Here is a 15,329-nt window from a genome sequence, read left to right as displayed (position 1 = left end):
GATGAGATCGCAGAGGAGCGTGTGGTACCCTGGTGGGCACTCGATCTAGGCAGTCACACTGTCAGACTGCTTATTGTAGTGATATTTCATTTGTGTTTTAGTAAATCAAGCTTTCCTGAAGATCAGAGTGTAAAACAAACACCCTGGTCAGCCTCACAGACCAGGCAGTGACATCACACACCTTTAATCCAAGTTGCCAGACTAGTTGGCCATAGAAACTGGGCGGGAGTGGTACACGCCCTTAATCCCCGCCCTAGAGAGGGATATAAGACAGGAGGAGACAGCTCTCGGCCAGTCTCATTCTGAGGATTCCTGGAGGCAGGATCGCCACCATACTCGGACTAAAAATCTTCATTTAAAAGAAGTTTTAAGGGAGAATAGTGGCGGCGAATTCTGCATCGAGTTAGTTGGCTGCTGGAGGAGCGGGCTGAGCCATGGCGACTATGGTGGAGGAGGTCCAGAAGCATTCCGTACACACACTGGTGTGGAGGTCACTGAAGAGGACCCATGACATGTTTGTAGCTGATAATGGAAAACCTGTGCCTTTGGATGAAGAGAGTCACAAGCGGAAGATGGCAATCAAGCTTCGTAATGAGTATGGTCCTGTCTTGCATATGCCCACTTCTAAAGAGAACCTTAAGGAGAAGGGACCTCAGAACGTGGCAGAGTCATATCCCCATAAACAGTATCCTGCCAATCAAGGACAAGAAGTTGAATACCTGGTGACAGGTACACATCCATACCCGCCAGGACCCGGTGTTGCCCTGACCGCCGCCACCAAGGTCCAGAGAATGCCCAGTGAGTCAGCCGCACAGTCCTTAGCTGTGGCGCTGCCGAATCAGGCCCGAGCTGATGCAAATGGTACTGGACCTGCTGGGAGTGAGTACCGACACCCAGGAGCTTCTGACCGTTCCCAGCCCACAGCAGTGAAGTCTGTGATCATGGAGGCCGGCAATACCAAGAACTCTGCATTATTGGCTAAAAAAGCCCCTACCATGCCCAAACCCCAGTGGCACCCACCGTGGAAACTCTGTAGGGTTATCAGTGGGCATCTTGGCTGGGTTCGGTGCATTGCCGTGGAACCTGGCAATCAGTGGTTCGTTACCGGCTCTGCCGACAGAACTATCAAGATTTGGGACTTGGCTAGTGGCAAATTGAAGCTGTCCTTGACTGGGCACATCAGCACGGTGCGTGGTGTGATTGTGAGCACGAGGAGCCCCTACTTGTTCTCTTGTGGAGAAGACAAGCAAGTGAAGTGCTGGGATCTTGAGTACAACAAGGTTATACGGCACTATCATGGCCATCTAAGTGCAGTGTATGGTCTGGATTTGCATCCAACAATCGACGTCCTGGTGACTTGTAGTCGAGATTCAACTGCACGCATCTGGGACGTGAGGACTAAAGCCAGTGTGCACACGTTGTCCGGACACACAAATGCAGTTGCTACCGTGAGATGCCAGGCTGCAGAACCACAGATTATCACCGGGAGTCACGATACCACAATACGATTATGGGATCTGGTGGCTGGAAAGACAAGAGTGACATTGACGAATCATAAGAAATCTGTCAGGGCTGTGGTCTTACATCCACGACATTACACATTTGCATCTGGGTCTCCAGATAACATAAAGCAGTGGAAGTTCCCTGACGGAGGCTTCATTCAGAATCTCTCCGGTCACAACGCCATCATCAACACGCTGGCAGTCAATGCCGACGGAGTACTTGTGTCTGGAGCCGACAATGGCACCATGCACCTTTGGGACTGGAGGACTGGCTACAATTTTCAGCGGGTCCGTGCTGCTGTCCAGCCAGGGTCTTTGGACAGTGACTCAGGAATTTTTGCTTGTGCTTTTGATCAGTCACAAAGCCGGTTGCTAACAGCACAAGCTGACAAAACCATCAAAGTTTACAGGGAGGACGAGACTGCAAGGGAAGAAACTCACCCAGTCAGCTGGAAACCAGAGATTATCAAGAGGATAATCTGAGTCAATTGGGAGCATGGGGACCTTGGGGGACGGTTGAAGGGAGGAGGGGAGAGGCAAGGAGGCGAGCAGAGAAAAATGTAGAGCTCAACAAATATCAATAAAAATTTTAAAAAAATAAAAAATAAAAAGAGGAATTTATTCTTTTTTATGGGTAGGTGAACATACATGTGTGTGAGAATATGGAAACCAAAGGGTGTTCTTTGGGTGCTGTTTACCTTCAGTTTTCTCTCTCTCTCTCTCTCTCTCTCTCTCTCTCTCTCTCTCTTTGTTTTGTTTGTTTTTGTTTCTCAAGATGGGGGTTCTCTGTGTAACCACCCTAGCTGTCCTGGAACTAGCTCGAACCCACAGAGATCCACCTGCCTCTGTCTCCGGAGTGCTGGGATTAAAGGCCTTGTGCTATCACTGCCTGGCCTGTTTGTTTTAAAGGATTTATGTGGATGAATGTTTTCCCCGCATATGCACTATGTTGGATCCCTTGGAACTTGGGTTATGAATTGCTGTGAGCCACGCTGGGTGCTGGGAACTGAACCTGCATCGATTACAACAGCAGTAAGTGCTATCGAGCCATTTCTTCAGTCCCTTACTTATTCTTTGAGGCGGGGTCTTTTATGGATCCAGAACTTCACATGTGGGTGTGGCTGCAAGCTCTCAGAATCTGTCTCTCCGGGGCTGGTTTTATAAGCATGGTCTGTCCGGCCTGACTTTTGTTTTGTTTTTAATAGAGTCTCCATGAACCAAATTCATTTCCTCACAAGAGCACTTTGTGGCTGAGCCATCTCCATAGCTCTCACTATTCATAAATAATAGGTTTAAGAGCTGCCTCAGGACGGGAGGTGTAGCTCTTGGTAGAGTCCTTGCCTGGTGTCTGCTTTGCTTCTCCTTTCTGTGTTATCTTGTGACTGAAAGCAACCTGGGGTAAGTGAAGTTAAAACAAGCCAGGACCAGCTGCTGCCTAGGAATGGTACTGAGTCCAGTGGACTGGGATCTTCTAAGTCAATGAGCCTCCCCGCATTAAAAAAAAATCCCCACAAAATCCCCACAGGCCAAACTTTTTTTGTTTTTTTGTTTTGTCGAGACAGGGATTCTCCATAGCGTTGGAGCCTGTCCTGGAGCTAGCTCTTGTAGACCCGGCTGGCCTCGAACTCACAGGGATCCGACAGCCTCCGCTCCCGAGTGCTGGGATTAAAGGCATGCACCACCACCGCCCAGCAAGGCCCATCTGATTTAGGCAATCCCACAGTTGTGGTTTCCTATCCCAGGTGACAATAGTTTACTGTTAAGTTGACAGAAGTGATTACTCTGTATATATGAATGCACCTTTGGGGCTCAGAGGCCAGTTTCATGGATTTTGCTCTCTCTCCGAGATATCAAACTCAGGTTGGTATGCTGGTGTGGCACACAGTGCCTTTACCCCCACCTCACTGTCCTGTCCTCATCTTGACCACCTACTGAGAAACATTCTAAGGAATAAGGAAGGGCACCCTTGAGCCCTGACCTTGGATTACTTGGCCTTTGGATTTTCCAGAGACAGCCAGGAAACACAAAGTTTTAAGAACATAGTAAGCGGGGCCAGGCGGTGGTGGCTCCTGCCTTTGAAACCAGCACTCAAGAGGGGGGCAGAGGCAGGTGGATCTCTGTGAGTTCAAGGAGAGCCTGGTCTACAAGAGCTAGTTCCAGGACAGGTTCCACTACATTCCCCATTACTTCACTCATTGCAGTTGGGGTCAGAAACAGGTACTCAGTGAGAAGCACCTGTGCATGGGCACATACAAACCAGGCCTTTGCGTCGTTTCCAGGATGTCCAGGGCCTGATTTTATGCACATCACAGTCTAGCTAATGGTAGGTTTGTCATTTTACTTCCTCTTAGAACTTCGGAACACCCTTTGTAGCCTGGAACCCAGCAGCTCTCAGTTCCATGCCCACAGCCTTGGGCGAGAGGATCTGTTCCTTCAGGGCCCCAAGTCTTGTGAGTGACCTGTAAGGACTGGAATAAGGATGAGCTAGATGAACCGTCCATCCGAGGCAGCCTACTCTGCCTCTGATTTCTGACATTTCTAGATACCCGTTTGACTCCAAGTTCAGGTGAACATGGAAAGCAATGATTTCCCCGTTGGGGTGAGTAGAAATGGGTTCAGACGCTGGTCTGAGGCAGTATGGATGAGATCGCAGAGGAGCGTGTGGTACCCTGGTGGGCACTCGATCTAGGCAGTCACACTGTCAGACTGCTTATTGTAGTGATATTTCATTTGTGTTTTAGTAAATCAAGCTTTCCTGAAGATCAGAGTGTAAAACAAACACCCTGGTCAGCCTCACAGACCAGGCAGTGACATCACACACCTTTAATCCAAGTTGCCAGACTAGTTGGCCATAGAAACTGGGCGGGAGTGGTACACGCCCTTAATCCCCGCCCTAGAGAGGGATATAAGACAGGAGGAGACAGCTCTCGGCCAGTCTCATTCTGAGGATTCCTGGAGGCAGGATCGCCACCATACTCGGACTAAAAATCTTCATTTAAAAGAAGTTTTAAGGGAGAATAGTGGCGGCGAATTCTGCATCGAGTTAGTTGGCTGCTGGAGGAGCGGGCTGAGCCATGGCGACTATGGTGGAGGAGGTCCAGAAGCATTCCGTACACACACTGGTGTGGAGGTCACTGAAGAGGACCCATGACATGTTTGTAGCTGATAATGGAAAACCTGTGCCTTTGGATGAAGAGAGTCACAAGCGGAAGATGGCAATCAAGCTTCGTAATGAGTATGGTCCTGTCTTGCATATGCCCACTTCTAAAGAGAACCTTAAGGAGAAGGGACCTCAGAACGTGGCAGAGTCATATCCCCATAAACAGTATCCTGCCAATCAAGGACAAGAAGTTGAATACCTGGTGACAGGTACACATCCATACCCGCCAGGACCCGGTGTTGCCCTGACCGCCGCCACCAAGGTCCAGAGAATGCCCAGTGAGTCAGCCGCACAGTCCTTAGCTGTGGCGCTGCCGAATCAGGCCCGAGCTGATGCAAATGGTACTGGACCTGCTGGGAGTGAGTACCGACACCCAGGAGCTTCTGACCGTTCCCAGCCCACAGCAGTGAAGTCTGTGATCATGGAGGCCGGCAATACCAAGAACTCTGCATTATTGGCTAAAAAAGCCCCTACCATGCCCAAACCCCAGTGGCACCCACCGTGGAAACTCTGTAGGGTTATCAGTGGGCATCTTGGCTGGGTTCGGTGCATTGCCGTGGAACCTGGCAATCAGTGGTTCGTTACCGGCTCTGCCGACAGAACTATCAAGATTTGGGACTTGGCTAGTGGCAAATTGAAGCTGTCCTTGACTGGGCACATCAGCACGGTGCGTGGTGTGATTGTGAGCACGAGGAGCCCCTACTTGTTCTCTTGTGGAGAAGACAAGCAAGTGAAGTGCTGGGATCTTGAGTACAACAAGGTTATACGGCACTATCATGGCCATCTAAGTGCAGTGTATGGTCTGGATTTGCATCCAACAATCGACGTCCTGGTGACTTGTAGTCGAGATTCAACTGCACGCATCTGGGACGTGAGGACTAAAGCCAGTGTGCACACGTTGTCCGGACACACAAATGCAGTTGCTACCGTGAGATGCCAGGCTGCAGAACCACAGATTATCACCGGGAGTCACGATACCACAATACGATTATGGGATCTGGTGGCTGGAAAGACAAGAGTGACATTGACGAATCATAAGAAATCTGTCAGGGCTGTGGTCTTACATCCACGACATTACACATTTGCATCTGGGTCTCCAGATAACATAAAGCAGTGGAAGTTCCCTGACGGAGGCTTCATTCAGAATCTCTCCGGTCACAACGCCATCATCAACACGCTGGCAGTCAATGCCGACGGAGTACTTGTGTCTGGAGCCGACAATGGCACCATGCACCTTTGGGACTGGAGGACTGGCTACAATTTTCAGCGGGTCCGTGCTGCTGTCCAGCCAGGGTCTTTGGACAGTGACTCAGGAATTTTTGCTTGTGCTTTTGATCAGTCACAAAGCCGGTTGCTAACAGCACAAGCTGACAAAACCATCAAAGTTTACAGGGAGGACGAGACTGCAAGGGAAGAAACTCACCCAGTCAGCTGGAAACCAGAGATTATCAAGAGGATAATCTGAGTCAATTGGGAGCATGGGGACCTTGGGGGACGGTTGAAGGGAGGAGGGGAGAGGCAAGGAGGCGAGCAGAGAAAAATGTAGAGCTCAACAAATATCAATAAAAATTTTAAAAAAATAAAAAATAAAAAGAGGAATTTATTCTTTTTTATGGGTAGGTGAACATACATGTGTGTGAGAATATGGAAACCAAAGGGTGTTCTTTGGGTGCTGTTTACCTTCAGTTTTCTCTCTCTCTCTCTCTCTCTCTCTCTCTCTCTCTCTCTCTCTTTGTTTTGTTTGTTTTTGTTTCTCAAGATGGGGGTTCTCTGTGTAACCACCCTAGCTGTCCTGGAACTAGCTCGAACCCACAGAGATCCACCTGCCTCTGTCTCCGGAGTGCTGGGATTAAAGGCCTTGTGCTATCACTGCCTGGCCTGTTTGTTTTAAAGGATTTATGTGGATGAATGTTTTCCCCGCATATGCACTATGTTGGATCCCTTGGAACTTGGGTTATGAATTGCTGTGAGCCACGCTGGGTGCTGGGAACTGAACCTGCATCGATTACAACAGCAGTAAGTGCTATCGAGCCATTTCTTCAGTCCCTTACTTATTCTTTGAGGCGGGGTCTCTTATGGATCCGGAACTTCACATGTGGGTGTGGCTGCAAGCTCTCAGAATCTGTCTCTCCGGGGCTGGTTTTATAAGCATGGTCTGTCCGGCCTGACTTTTGTTTTGTTTTTAATAGAGTCTCCATGAACCAAATTCATTTCCTCACAAGAGCACTTTGTGGCTGAGCCATCTCCATAGCTCTCACTATTCATAAATAATAGGTTTAAGAGCTGCCTCAGGACGGGAGGTGTAGCTCTTGGTAGAGTCCTTGCCTGGTGTCTGCTTTGCTTCTCCTTTCTGTGTTATCTTGTGACTGAAAGCAACCTGGGGTAAGTGAAGTTAAAACAAGCCAGGACCAGCTGCTGCCTAGGAATGGTACTGAGTCCAGTGGACTGGGATCTTCTAAGTCAATGAGCCTCCCCGCATTAAAAAAAAATCCCCACAAAATCCCCACAGGCCAAACTTTTTTTGTTTTTTTGTTTTGTCGAGACAGGGATTCTCCATAGCGTTGGAGCCTGTCCTGGAGCTAGCTCTTGTAGACCCGGCTGGCCTCGAACTCACAGGGATCCGACAGCCTCCGCTCCCGAGTGCTGGGATTAAAGGCATGCACCACCACCGCCCAGCAAGGCCCATCTGATTTAGGCAATCCCACAGTTGTGGTTTCCTATCCCAGGTGACAATAGTTTACTGTTAAGTTGACAGAAGTGATTACTCTGTATATATGAATGCACCTTTGGGGCTCAGAGGCCAGTTTCATGGATTTTGCTCTCTCTCCGAGATATCAAACTCAGGTTGGTATGCTGGTGTGGCACACAGTGCCTTTACCCCCACCTCACTGTCCTGTCCTCATCTTGACCACCTACTGAGAAACATTCTAAGGAATAAGGAAGGGCACCCTTGAGCCCTGACCTTGGATTACTTGGCCTTTGGATTTTCCAGAGACAGCCAGGAAACACAAAGTTTTAAGAACATAGTAAGCGGGGCCAGGCGGTGGTGGCTCCTGCCTTTGAAACCAGCACTCAAGAGGGGGGCAGAGGCAGGTGGATCTCTGTGAGTTCAAGGAGAGCCTGGTCTACAAGAGCTAGTTCCAGGACAGGTTCCACTACATTCCCCATTACTTCACTCATTGCAGTTGGGGTCAGAAACAGGTACTCAGTGAGAAGCACCTGTGCATGGGCACATACAAACCAGGCCTTTGCGTCGTTTCCAGGATGTCCAGGGCCTGATTTTATGCACATCACAGTCTAGCTAATGGTAGGTTTGTCATTTTACTTCCTCTTAGAACTTCGGAACACCCTTTGTAGCCTGGAACCCAGCAGCTCTCAGTTCCATGCCCACAGCCTTGGGCGAGAGGATCTGTTCCTTCAGGGCCCCAAGTCTTGTGAGTGACCTGTAAGGACTGGAATAAGGATGAGCTAGATGAACCGTCCATCCGAGGCAGCCTACTCTGCCTCTGATTTCTGACATTTCTAGATACCCGTTTGACTCCAAGTTCAGGTGAACATGGAAAGCAATGATTTCCCCGTTGGGGTGAGTAGAAATGGGTTCAGACGCTGGTCTGAGGCAGTATGGATGAGATCGCAGAGGAGCGTGTGGTACCCTGGTGGGCACTCGATCTAGGCAGTCACACTGTCAGACTGCTTATTGTAGTGATATTTCATTTGTGTTTTAGTAAATCAAGCTTTCCTGAAGATCAGAGTGTAAAACAAACACCCTGGTCAGCCTCACAGACCAGGCAGTGACATCACACACCTTTAATCCAAGTTGCCAGACTAGTTGGCCATAGAAACTGGGCGGGAGTGGTACACGCCCTTAATCCCCGCCCTAGAGAGGGATATAAGACAGGAGGAGACAGCTCTCGGCCAGTCTCATTCTGAGGATTCCTGGAGGCAGGATCGCCACCATACTCGGACTAAAAATCTTCATTTAAAAGAAGTTTTAAGGGAGAATAGTGGCGGCGAATTCTGCATCGAGTTAGTTGGCTGCTGGAGGAGCGGGCTGAGCCATGGCGACTATGGTGGAGGAGGTCCAGAAGCATTCCGTACACACACTGGTGTGGAGGTCACTGAAGAGGACCCATGACATGTTTGTAGCTGATAATGGAAAACCTGTGCCTTTGGATGAAGAGAGTCACAAGCGGAAGATGGCAATCAAGCTTCGTAATGAGTATGGTCCTGTCTTGCATATGCCCACTTCTAAAGAGAACCTTAAGGAGAAGGGACCTCAGAACGTGGCAGAGTCATATCCCCATAAACAGTATCCTGCCAATCAAGGACAAGAAGTTGAATACCTGGTGACAGGTACACATCCATACCCGCCAGGACCCGGTGTTGCCCTGACCGCCGCCACCAAGGTCCAGAGAATGCCCAGTGAGTCAGCCGCACAGTCCTTAGCTGTGGCGCTGCCGAATCAGGCCCGAGCTGATGCAAATGGTACTGGACCTGCTGGGAGTGAGTACCGACACCCAGGAGCTTCTGACCGTTCCCAGCCCACAGCAGTGAAGTCTGTGATCATGGAGGCCGGCAATACCAAGAACTCTGCATTATTGGCTAAAAAAGCCCCTACCATGCCCAAACCCCAGTGGCACCCACCGTGGAAACTCTGTAGGGTTATCAGTGGGCATCTTGGCTGGGTTCGGTGCATTGCCGTGGAACCTGGCAATCAGTGGTTCGTTACCGGCTCTGCCGACAGAACTATCAAGATTTGGGACTTGGCTAGTGGCAAATTGAAGCTGTCCTTGACTGGGCACATCAGCACGGTGCGTGGTGTGATTGTGAGCACGAGGAGCCCCTACTTGTTCTCTTGTGGAGAAGACAAGCAAGTGAAGTGCTGGGATCTTGAGTACAACAAGGTTATACGGCACTATCATGGCCATCTAAGTGCAGTGTATGGTCTGGATTTGCATCCAACAATCGACGTCCTGGTGACTTGTAGTCGAGATTCAACTGCACGCATCTGGGACGTGAGGACTAAAGCCAGTGTGCACACGTTGTCCGGACACACAAATGCAGTTGCTACCGTGAGATGCCAGGCTGCAGAACCACAGATTATCACCGGGAGTCACGATACCACAATACGATTATGGGATCTGGTGGCTGGAAAGACAAGAGTGACATTGACGAATCATAAGAAATCTGTCAGGGCTGTGGTCTTACATCCACGACATTACACATTTGCATCTGGGTCTCCAGATAACATAAAGCAGTGGAAGTTCCCTGACGGAGGCTTCATTCAGAATCTCTCCGGTCACAACGCCATCATCAACACGCTGGCAGTCAATGCCGACGGAGTACTTGTGTCTGGAGCCGACAATGGCACCATGCACCTTTGGGACTGGAGGACTGGCTACAATTTTCAGCGGGTCCGTGCTGCTGTCCAGCCAGGGTCTTTGGACAGTGACTCAGGAATTTTTGCTTGTGCTTTTGATCAGTCACAAAGCCGGTTGCTAACAGCACAAGCTGACAAAACCATCAAAGTTTACAGGGAGGACGAGACTGCAAGGGAAGAAACTCACCCAGTCAGCTGGAAACCAGAGATTATCAAGAGGATAATCTGAGTCAATTGGGAGCATGGGGACCTTGGGGGACGGTTGAAGGGAGGAGGGGAGAGGCAAGGAGGCGAGCAGAGAAAAATGTAGAGCTCAACAAATATCAATAAAAATTTTAAAAAAATAAAAAATAAAAAGAGGAATTTATTCTTTTTTATGGGTAGGTGAACATACATGTGTGTGAGAATATGGAAACCAAAGGGTGTTCTTTGGGTGCTGTTTACCTTCAGTTTTCTCTCTCTCTCTCTCTCTCTCTCTCTCTCTCTCTCTCTCTCTCTTTGTTTTGTTTGTTTTTGTTTCTCAAGATGGGGGTTCTCTGTGTAACCACCCTAGCTGTCCTGGAACTAGCTCGAACCCACAGAGATCCACCTGCCTCTGTCTCCGGAGTGCTGGGATTAAAGGCCTTGTGCTATCACTGCCTGGCCTGTTTGTTTTAAAGGATTTATGTGGATGAATGTTTTCCCCGCATATGCACTATGTTGGATCCCTTGGAACTTGGGTTATGAATTGCTGTGAGCCACGCTGGGTGCTGGGAACTGAACCTGCATCGATTACAACAGCAGTAAGTGCTATCGAGCCATTTCTTCAGTCCCTTACTTATTCTTTGAGGCGGGGTCTCTTATGGATCCGGAACTTCACATGTGGGTGTGGCTGCAAGCTCTCAGAATCTGTCTCTCCGGGGCTGGTTTTATAAGCATGGTCTGTCCGGCCTGACTTTTGTTTTGTTTTTAATAGAGTCTCCATGAACCAAATTCATTTCCTCACAAGAGCACTTTGTGGCTGAGCCATCTCCATAGCTCTCACTATTCATAAATAATAGGTTTAAGAGCTGCCTCAGGACGGGAGGTGTAGCTCTTGGTAGAGTCCTTGCCTGGTGTCTGCTTTGCTTCTCCTTTCTGTGTTATCTTGTGACTGAAAGCAACCTGGGGTAAGTGAAGTTAAAACAAGCCAGGACCAGCTGCTGCCTAGGAATGGTACTGAGTCCAGTGGACTGGGATCTTCTAAGTCAATGAGCCTCCCCGCATTAAAAAAAAATCCCCACAAAATCCCCACAGGCCAAACTTTTTTTGTTTTTTTGTTTTGTCGAGACAGGGATTCTCCATAGCGTTGGAGCCTGTCCTGGAGCTAGCTCTTGTAGACCCGGCTGGCCTCGAACTCACAGGGATCCGACAGCCTCCGCTCCCGAGTGCTGGGATTAAAGGCATGCACCACCACCGCCCAGCAAGGCCCATCTGATTTAGGCAATCCCACAGTTGTGGTTTCCTATCCCAGGTGACAATAGTTTACTGTTAAGTTGACAGAAGTGATTACTCTGTATATATGAATGCACCTTTGGGGCTCAGAGGCCAGTTTCATGGATTTTGCTCTCTCTCCGAGATATCAAACTCAGGTTGGTATGCTGGTGTGGCACACAGTGCCTTTACCCCCACCTCACTGTCCTGTCCTCATCTTGACCACCTACTGAGAAACATTCTAAGGAATAAGGAAGGGCACCCTTGAGCCCTGACCTTGGATTACTTGGCCTTTGGATTTTCCAGAGACAGCCAGGAAACACAAAGTTTTAAGAACATAGTAAGCGGGGCCAGGCGGTGGTGGCTCCTGCCTTTGAAACCAGCACTCAAGAGGGGGGCAGAGGCAGGTGGATCTCTGTGAGTTCAAGGAGAGCCTGGTCTACAAGAGCTAGTTCCAGGACAGGTTCCACTACATTCCCCATTACTTCACTCATTGCAGTTGGGGTCAGAAACAGGTACTCAGTGAGAAGCACCTGTGCATGGGCACATACAAACCAGGCCTTTGCGTCGTTTCCAGGATGTCCAGGGCCTGATTTTATGCACATCACAGTCTAGCTAATGGTAGGTTTGTCATTTTACTTCCTCTTAGAACTTCGGAACACCCTTTGTAGCCTGGAACCCAGCAGCTCTCAGTTCCATGCCCACAGCCTTGGGCGAGAGGATCTGTTCCTTCAGGGCCCCAAGTCTTGTGAGTGACCTGTAAGGACTGGAATAAGGATGAGCTAGATGAACCGTCCATCCGAGGCAGCCTACTCTGCCTCTGATTTCTGACATTTCTAGATACCCGTTTGACTCCAAGTTCAGGTGAACATGGAAAGCAATGATTTCCCCGTTGGGGTGAGTAGAAATGGGTTCAGACGCTGGTCTGAGGCAGTATGGATGAGATCGCAGAGGAGCGTGTGGTACCCTGGTGGGCACTCGATCTAGGCAGTCACACTGTCAGACTGCTTATTGTAGTGATATTTCATTTGTGTTTTAGTAAATCAAGCTTTCCTGAAGATCAGAGTGTAAAACAAACACCCTGGTCAGCCTCACAGACCAGGCAGTGACATCACACACCTTTAATCCAAGTTGCCAGACTAGTTGGCCATAGAAACTGGGCGGGAGTGGTACACGCCCTTAATCCCCGCCCTAGAGAGGGATATAAGACAGGAGGAGACAGCTCTCGGCCAGTCTCATTCTGAGGATTCCTGGAGGCAGGATCGCCACCATACTCGGACTAAAAATCTTCATTTAAAAGAAGTTTTAAGGGAGAATAGTGGCGGCGAATTCTGCATCGAGTTAGTTGGCTGCTGGAGGAGCGGGCTGAGCCATGGCGACTATGGTGGAGGAGGTCCAGAAGCATTCCGTACACACACTGGTGTGGAGGTCACTGAAGAGGACCCATGACATGTTTGTAGCTGATAATGGAAAACCTGTGCCTTTGGATGAAGAGAGTCACAAGCGGAAGATGGCAATCAAGCTTCGTAATGAGTATGGTCCTGTCTTGCATATGCCCACTTCTAAAGAGAACCTTAAGGAGAAGGGACCTCAGAACGTGGCAGAGTCATATCCCCATAAACAGTATCCTGCCAATCAAGGACAAGAAGTTGAATACCTGGTGACAGGTACACATCCATACCCGCCAGGACCCGGTGTTGCCCTGACCGCCGCCACCAAGGTCCAGAGAATGCCCAGTGAGTCAGCCGCACAGTCCTTAGCTGTGGCGCTGCCGAATCAGGCCCGAGCTGATGCAAATGGTACTGGACCTGCTGGGAGTGAGTACCGACACCCAGGAGCTTCTGACCGTTCCCAGCCCACAGCAGTGAAGTCTGTGATCATGGAGGCCGGCAATACCAAGAACTCTGCATTATTGGCTAAAAAAGCCCCTACCATGCCCAAACCCCAGTGGCACCCACCGTGGAAACTCTGTAGGGTTATCAGTGGGCATCTTGGCTGGGTTCGGTGCATTGCCGTGGAACCTGGCAATCAGTGGTTCGTTACCGGCTCTGCCGACAGAACTATCAAGATTTGGGACTTGGCTAGTGGCAAATTGAAGCTGTCCTTGACTGGGCACATCAGCACGGTGCGTGGTGTGATTGTGAGCACGAGGAGCCCCTACTTGTTCTCTTGTGGAGAAGACAAGCAAGTGAAGTGCTGGGATCTTGAGTACAACAAGGTTATACGGCACTATCATGGCCATCTAAGTGCAGTGTATGGTCTGGATTTGCATCCAACAATCGACGTCCTGGTGACTTGTAGTCGAGATTCAACTGCACGCATCTGGGACGTGAGGACTAAAGCCAGTGTGCACACGTTGTCCGGACACACAAATGCAGTTGCTACCGTGAGATGCCAGGCTGCAGAACCACAGATTATCACCGGGAGTCACGATACCACAATACGATTATGGGATCTGGTGGCTGGAAAGACAAGAGTGACATTGACGAATCATAAGAAATCTGTCAGGGCTGTGGTCTTACATCCACGACATTACACATTTGCATCTGGGTCTCCAGATAACATAAAGCAGTGGAAGTTCCCTGACGGAGGCTTCATTCAGAATCTCTCCGGTCACAACGCCATCATCAACACGCTGGCAGTCAATGCCGACGGAGTACTTGTGTCTGGAGCCGACAATGGCACCATGCACCTTTGGGACTGGAGGACTGGCTACAATTTTCAGCGGGTCCGTGCTGCTGTCCAGCCAGGGTCTTTGGACAGTGACTCAGGAATTTTTGCTTGTGCTTTTGATCAGTCACAAAGCCGGTTGCTAACAGCACAAGCTGACAAAACCATCAAAGTTTACAGGGAGGACGAGACTGCAAGGGAAGAAACTCACCCAGTCAGCTGGAAACCAGAGATTATCAAGAGGATAATCTGAGTCAATTGGGAGCATGGGGACCTTGGGGGACGGTTGAAGGGAGGAGGGGAGAGGCAAGGAGGCGAGCAGAGAAAAATGTAGAGCTCAACAAATATCAATAAAAATTTTAAAAAAATAAAAAATAAAAAGAGGAATTTATTCTTTTTTATGGGTAGGTGAACATACATGTGTGTGAGAATATGGAAACCAAAGGGTGTTCTTTGGGTGCTGTTTACCTTCAGTTTTCTCTCTCTCTCTCTCTCTCTCTCTCTCTCTCTCTCTCTCTTTGTTTTGTTTGTTTTTGTTTCTCAAGATGGGGGTTCTCTGTGTAACCACCCTAGCTGTCCTGGAACTAGCTCGAACCCACAGAGATCCACCTGCCTCTGTCTCCGGAGTGCTGGGATTAAAGGCCTTGTGCTATCACTGCCTGGCCTGTTTGTTTTAAAGGATTTATGTGGATGAATGTTTTCCCCGCATATGCACTATGTTGGATCCCTTGGAACTTGGGTTATGAATTGCTGTGAGCCACGCTGGGTGCTGGGAACTGAACCTGCATCGATTACAACAGCAGTAAGTGCTATCGAGCCATTTCTTCAGTCCCTTACTTATTCTTTGAGGTGGGGTCTCTTATGGATCCGGAACTTCACATGTGGTTGTGGCTGCAAGCTCTCAGAATGTGTCTCTCCGGGGCTGGTTTTATAAGCATGGTCTGTCCGGCCTGACTTTTTTTTTTTTGTTTTTTTTTTTTAATAGAGTCTCCATGAACCAAATTCATTTCCTCACAAGAGCACTTTGTGGCTGAGCCACCTCCATAGCTCTCACTATTCATAAATAATAGGTTTAAGAGCTGCCTCAGGACGGGAGGTGTAGCTCTTGGTAGAGTCCTTGCCTGGTGTCTGCTTTGCTTCTCCTTTCTGTGTTATCTTGTGACTG

General features: G+C 49.3%; 4 protein-coding genes across 4 annotated transcripts; all 4 read left to right on the top strand.

The window, feature by feature from the left end:
* The first annotated feature begins 443 nt into the window (after window positions 1–443).
* Window positions 444–1,985, top strand: LOC121451314 (pleiotropic regulator 1-like). The gene has a single exon (XM_041656783.1). It carries the CDS (start codon window positions 444–446, stop codon window positions 1,983–1,985), a length of 1,542 nt encoding a protein of 513 aa, XP_041512717.1.
* A 2,600-nt stretch (window positions 1,986–4,585) lies between these two features.
* Window positions 4,586–6,127, top strand: LOC121451313 (pleiotropic regulator 1-like). Its single transcript, XM_041656781.1, has one exon. The coding sequence runs from the start codon at window positions 4,586–4,588 to the stop codon at window positions 6,125–6,127; it is 1,542 nt and encodes a 513-aa protein (XP_041512715.1).
* Window positions 6,128–8,729: 2,602 nt separating this feature from the next.
* On the top strand, window positions 8,730–10,271 carry LOC121451312 (pleiotropic regulator 1-like). The gene has a single exon (XM_041656780.1). It carries the CDS (start codon window positions 8,730–8,732, stop codon window positions 10,269–10,271), a length of 1,542 nt encoding a protein of 513 aa, XP_041512714.1.
* Window positions 10,272–12,875: 2,604 nt separating this feature from the next.
* LOC121451311 (pleiotropic regulator 1-like) lies at window positions 12,876–14,417 on the top strand. Its single transcript, XM_041656779.1, has one exon. The coding sequence runs from the start codon at window positions 12,876–12,878 to the stop codon at window positions 14,415–14,417; it is 1,542 nt and encodes a 513-aa protein (XP_041512713.1).
* The last annotated feature ends 912 nt before the right edge of the window (window positions 14,418–15,329 follow it).

Source organism: Microtus oregoni, unplaced genomic scaffold (genome assembly GCF_018167655.1).
Source record: "Microtus oregoni isolate MIOR12 unplaced genomic scaffold, Mior012 000008F_ref0000371, whole genome shotgun sequence".
Lineage (NCBI taxonomy): Eukaryota > Metazoa > Chordata > Mammalia > Rodentia > Cricetidae > Microtus > Microtus oregoni.
This window is presented reverse-complemented; position numbering and strand designations above follow the sequence as displayed.